We start from the raw sequence: 6,368 nt of genomic DNA, 5'->3' as shown, positions 1-6,368 counted from the left end.
AAGTGGTCTATACACGGCCCTAAATCAGAGGCAATAAATATACGTCCGTTCCTGCCTACAAGTACGTTACAACTTACAAGTCGTAACCGACCGTGTAGTGGAACGCTCTTCGATAAGGTGCCGCTAACCATTAAAAAGCAACAAAAAATAGGCCTCATAATATCTCGGTTAAAATATTCTTTGTTTTTTATCTCATAGATATCAGCTCCTTACCATTTCGCAGTTTCTCCTTGATAAACGATTAAAACATAAAAATAATTAAAAGCACCATTATATTGCTGGGTTCATTATAATATCGTATCGATAATGTTTTATAGTAATTTGGCACTCATTCCCAATATTCAGCGCGAGATTTGAAATAATACAAAGATCAATACTTATTTGGGACGACTGGGTAACACTACGGCACTGCACGGCACTGCGAATTAGGCTTTGTTTTTAGTCCGTAACTGCGTGATAACTATTTAGAACTTAAGCAATGTGTGAAGAAAATAAATAGGGAAAATAATGTCTCTAAAAGCATACCAAGAAGCCTGTGATAGGGCTGAGCTATTCGGTCAACCTAAACCTAATAAAGAGGAGTTTTTGGAAAAGCACAAACATCTAGATGTGAATGAATTCGAAGAAATCGACATAAAAATGGCAGAGGTATTATTTTTGCATTATAAACGTAAACACAGAGTAATTTTGCGTAGAAAATAATTCTTTTTAGGAATTAAGAGTTATTTTGAGATTGAATTTAGTAAGTTATACAGTACTATTATAATATTATATTCTGTGCTCTGCTGCTGAGCTCACGAGTCATTAACTCATTAACTCTTACGAGTCATTAACTTACTAAATTATTCATTTTAATTGACTAAGCAAAAGTTTGGAAGACGGTACTTGGGAATAATAATAGAGTAAATTAGATCCCACCAAAAACATTTTCATGTAAAAATGTTGCCAAGATGGGAACATAATATTATAGTTCGTCGTGTCAAAAAGTAGTGAGATCTCATGTAGAGCCAAGTTTCTAACCTTACATACTCAACCCTAAATCTAAAAACCTTATTTTTACCCTAAAGCATGGCAAAATATTTGATAATAATAATCTAATGTGTCAGCCGCACAAGGAGAATCTATAAACTCTACACATTAGTCAAAATCGGTGGCCTGCCATTTATCATTACTGTGTATTTTAGTTTAGTTTAGTATAGTATTAAGTTCAAAGCCCTGGCGAATAACAAAATGGCCAAGCCACCGATTTTGACTAATGTGTAGAGTTTTTAGATTCTTCTCGTGCGGCTGACACATTATAATATTATTATCAAATATTTTGCCGTGCTTTAGGGTAAAATTAAGGTTTTTAGATTTAGGGTTGAGTATGTAAGGTTAGAAACTTGGCTCTACATGAGATCTCACTACTTTTTGACACGACGAACTATAATATTATGTTCTCATCTTGGCAACATTTTTACATGAAAATGTTTTTGGTGGGATTTAATTTCTTTTTGTAAGCTGGTTTACGTTGTTTTTTCTTTTGGTTCATTTTTTAGGGTTCCGTACCCATAGGGTAGAAACGGGACCCTATTACTGAGACTTCGATGTCTGTCCGTCTGTCTGTCTCCAGGCTGTAACTTAAGAACGGTAATAGCTAGAGAGTTGAAATTTTCACAGATTATGTATATCTGTTGGCGCTGTAACAACAAATACTAAAAACAAAATGAAATTTATATTTAAGGGGCCCATACAACAAACGTGATTTTTTTTGGCCTTTTTTGCTCTATATAAATAATGGCAACAGGTAGGTACTTGATTTTTTCTCAAAGTCCTTAGTTATATGTCTACTTTAATATTTAATAATTTTGCTCTATAATGGTACGGATATAGGTTAAGTTGGGTTTGATAATTTTTATGTTGTTTCAGTACTAATATTATGTTACATACCAAATTTCAGCTTTCTAAGCTTCAGGAAGTACCCTAACAGTTTTGACGATCGGTGAGTCAGTGACCAAATTGTGGATTTTTGGACACCTATAAAATCTAAAGTATAATAGCTACGATATTCAAAATTTGCGCATTTAATAACTATACCCATGTCATTATATTTAAAAAAAATTCAACTATCTGGCATTATTCAAACCAAAGTTACGAGGGTTCAAAAATACGACGAAACGTTTCGAGAAAAGGTAGGTAGTGCCCTAGCGCGCTTCGATTGGCTCATCTTGGCGGGGGCACACGCCGAAATTCCAAAGTTGCTAGTAATTTTTTATAACCGACTTGAAAAAATGAGGTTTTCAGTTCGACGCGTAATATGTATGTAATATTTCCAGAACTGTCCAGTTTTTAGGGTTCCGTAGCCAAATAGCAAAAACCGGAACCCTTCGTTTCGTTTGTCTTGTCTGTCTGTCTGTCTGTCAGTCCGTATGTCACAGCCACTTTTCTCCGAAACTATAAGAGCTATACTATTGAAACTTGATAAGTAGATGTAGTTTGTGAACCGCTTTAAGATTTTGATACAAAAATGGAAAAATTATAAAAAAAATTAGGGGTCCCTATAAGTAGATACAACTGAAATAGAAAAACATTTTTTTCATCTAACCTAGGCGCGTAGGGTATGGATAGGTCTTCAAAAATCATATTGAGGTTTCTAAAATATTTTTTTTTAATCTGAATAGTTTCCGAGAGACACTCTTCCAAAGTGGTAAAATGTGTGCCCCCCTCCCCCCTCTAACTTCTAAAGTAGGGGCATGATAAGTCTAAAAAATATATGATGTATATTACTACAAAAACTACTAACGAAAATTGGTTCAAACGAGATCTAGCCAGTACCTTTTTTTTTATACGTCATAAATGGTAAACCTTAATTTAACTTTCATTAAATCAACTGAAATATGAAAATAAATCAAAAACCTCTTAATTTCATAAAAACAAACCTTATTGCTGCTGAGGAACCCTTCATGGGCGAGTCCAACTCGCACTTGACCGGTTTTTATTGTACCAGGTATTGTTCAACTTAGGGAACACTGCAAGTTTCATCAAAATCGGTTCAGTAGTTTTTGAGATAGGGAATTTTAATTCTTAATTACGTACAATTTGATATCGGTTTTATCTATTTAAAATACTATTATTTATTTAATTACTTACCTACTTGTGTTATTTTTCCAGAACACAGCAATGCTCAACGAAGATTTGCAAGACCTGAGCGGAGGTCTCACAGAGTTGAACTCTATTTTGTCATCGACGCAAACCAAATTAAATCGACTAAAGGTATACTAAAATCTTAAAAATAATAAATATATCACTATTACTTATATTAAAAGCAGGACCAGATTTTAATTTTTTTGTAGGTGGGGCAAAAACTGAAAAATGCCGTCCCTGCCCACATAAATATTTTATGAATATTATTGCCGTAGTACCATTATACTTTTTAATAAGGGAGACTTAGAACAATTTTTTTTTATTTATTAGTATCAAGCTCCTTTTTGTGAGCAGCTTCATTTTGATAAGACGAACAACATTTTTATTTGTGAAAAATCTCGAAAGTGGTAGCTAACAGAGATAGTAAGGATTTCATACTTTGAATTGATGGTCCTAAAATATGGACTGTTATATTGTTAGGGTTCCGTTAAAAGGATCTGTAATCAACAAAACTGGGTTGACTACTGAACCCTAAAACGGAACCCTAACAAGCTGATTTTTGTATATTGATAGGTTAACTTAATACTTAGTTATAATTTAATTTAATTTTTTGTTAAATAAGATGATGAGATGTAACATACTTTAGAAGTGGAGTGGTGAGACGTGATGTCCTATTTCCTACGGACGGTTTTTTGTGCTTCTTCTGTAATTGTCCCCTCAGACATTATGCGCTAGGCCTAGGGTTAATCCGTCACTGCCTTTCGGAAATAATGCATCCATCACCTTTTTTCACAAAAGAAAACAAGAACTTTTATAGTAAGTAGTTTGAGAATGTAATTTTCTACTTCTTTATATTCCGTGTGCAAAGTGAGGTAAATGGAAAGTTGTCTATTGGTCTTTAGTGTGAATTTGGCCGCCCTCTGAATATTTTGCCGCCCGGGACATACGCCCCGGCTATAGGTCCGACCCTGTTTATCAGACTTTCCCGGCCGCACATTGTCCGAATTCTGATCAGAAAGAGTTGAATTTCGCCGGATCGCCACCCCGCACACTATCTGAAACATAGACTTAATATATACTGTCGGAAATATCCTTCCGGCGAGTTCGAGGTCACTCGGCTCAGTACAAAATGTAAGAGACAGCGCGGACGTTCAACTGTTTCTGATCAGAAATTTCGGACAATGTGCGGCCGGGCTAAACAGCGTTCTATCGTATTCTGAATCGTGCTATCGAAGTTTTGAGATCGGGGTCGTCTGAAATGATGACGTACGGTATGCGACAGTGGGCTTCGGCCTGATCCAGCATGTAATACGGCGCATACGGCACACCATATGCCATTTAGCCGAAACTTTTTCGTTTTCGCTTCGTTATAGAATCGCCGATCAAAATGTATGGAATTTACAAAAGACGAGTCGAACGTCAACGTTATATTAACGAACGCTTATGTCAATTCCATACATTTTCATCGGCGATTCTATAACGAAGCGAAAACGAAAAGATTTTGGCTCACCCCCCTGGCCCTGGTCACGCCATGTCATGCGACGTCGCTCGATCGGAGGATCACCCTTTGTGGCTTCCACTTATGACATAGCTAGATGACGCCCGCAACTCCGTTGCGCCGAAAATCTTTTATCGCGTGGGAACCGTACATTTTACCCTGATAAAAAGTATCCTATGTCCTCTTCCGGGGACTCAAAGTACCTCCATACCAAATTTCAGCAAAATCGGTTCAGTGGTTTGGGCGTGAAGACGTAACAGACTTTGGCATTTATAATATCAATAGTATGGATATTATCATATCCTCACAGTATTATATTTTTTAAAGTTTTTTGCTGTATTATTAAAAAAATAACCTAAAATTTTCGATTTTGGTAAAGTTCACTAGATTAGTAGCGGGTAGATCTTTTTTGTAGCGGTATTTTTGCAGCTGTACGTAAAAGTTTTCTTTTAAATTACAGGGTGTATGCGGAAGCGTTACGAGCTTCTTTCGGCTAAAACTCAACGCGAAGGACAACCTATCGTATTCCAGCGATCAGAGCTACATCGGCCAAACTAATTTCGACCGGGACGCCGTGCCGACGGACTTGGGTTCCGTGAACACGGGACTCGGGCCGAACGACAACGAGATGACAGTAAAAAAAAATACCGGTGACATAAACTCCGCGCTGTCAGATTTGAAGGCGATGGAGGTGGCAGAGAATACTTCTCTTTTTGGCAAAGTGCAAAAGCACGAGCACGAAAGGCAGCTGACATCGCAAGTTAGTAAGCTGGACAACATGATCATACAGGCGGAACGAGCAGAGACGTCGCTGAGGAGCCAGAATAAGCAGATGAGAGCGTTTCTAAGATAATTTGGCTGATAGAACCATACAATAAAAGAGGGAAAGAGATAAAGCTAGAGGGGGTGCGTCTAACTAAGCGCTCAAAATGCTGAAAATACTCTTGAAACAGGAACCTAGAACTGGAAAAACCGCAGCATGAGCGTTATCGTTGTGGGCGCTTAGTGGAACGCACACGGATGGGAATACTATTTAATAGGCGCCTCTACACGTAGCCGTAGGTGTGCCTGCCATTCACCCACTTGACGTCAAGAGACGTCTGCAGATGCGTTTGCCAACGTGTATCTAGATGGCTTTAGAAGAATATGAAAAGGACAAATGACAATAGCCGCTTAATAAAGTTTTTTAAAAAGAAACATAAAAATCTCGAAGTGGCTTAGGTTTAACAGAAACTAAGTTTTTCGAGAGACTTTTTTAAAATGTTTTAATGAAATAAGGGGGCAAACGAGCAAACGGGTCGCCTGATGGAAAGCAACTACCGTCGCCCATGGACACTCGCAACATCAGGAGAGCTGCAGGTGAGGCTTTAAGAGGGAATACGCTCTATTCTTGAAGGTTTGCAACTTTGTAAGTCGTATAGGTCCGGAAATACTGCCGGTGACAGTTTGTTCCAGAGTTTTACAGTTTACAGTTACAGCTGCAGTTTAGAGTTACAGTACTTTTGTTCAGTCCATTTATTGTTTTTGGGTTATTGTATAATTATGTGTCAAGGTTTAAAAATCGAAACTACCCACAAATGTAATCTTTTTATATACCCACTAGCGACCCGCCCCGGCTTCGCACGGGTAAAAAATATATAGCCTATGTCACTTACTGAAAAAATGATTAAAATCGATTCAGTAGTTTTTAATCTATACTAATATTATAAAGAGGTAAACTTTGTTTGTTTACTCATAGATCTTCTAC

General features: G+C 37.2%; 1 protein-coding gene across 1 annotated transcript; it reads left to right on the top strand.

The window, feature by feature from the left end:
- Nucleotides 1–426: 426 nt before the first annotated feature.
- Nucleotides 427–5,902, top strand: LOC121727836. Its single transcript, XM_042115861.1, has 3 exons — nucleotides 427–648; nucleotides 3,151–3,252; nucleotides 5,082–5,902. The coding sequence occupies exons 1-3, from the start codon at nucleotides 508–510 to the stop codon at nucleotides 5,472–5,474; spliced, it is 636 nt and encodes a 211-aa protein (XP_041971795.1). The 5' UTR covers nucleotides 427–507; the 3' UTR covers nucleotides 5,475–5,902.
- Nucleotides 5,903–6,368: the final 466 nt, after the last annotated feature.

This window comes from Aricia agestis, chromosome 6 (genome assembly GCF_905147365.1).
Source record: "Aricia agestis chromosome 6, ilAriAges1.1, whole genome shotgun sequence".
NCBI classification, from domain to species: Eukaryota; Metazoa; Arthropoda; class Insecta; order Lepidoptera; family Lycaenidae; genus Aricia; species Aricia agestis.
This window is presented reverse-complemented; position numbering and strand designations above follow the sequence as displayed.

Bases quoted from the DNA above. Each gene is read 5' to 3' on its own strand.
- LOC121727836 (XM_042115861.1), top strand. From the start codon at position 508: ATGTCTCTAAAAGCATACCAAGAAGCCTGTGATAGGGCTGAGCTATTC. The intron at 649-3,150 runs GTATTATTTTTG...TTATTTTTCCAG, and splicing joins TCGACATAAAAATGGCAGAG to AACACAGCAATGCTCAACGA. The intron at 3,253-5,081 runs GTATACTAAAAT...TTTAAATTACAG, and splicing joins CCAAATTAAATCGACTAAAG to GGTGTATGCGGAAGCGTTAC.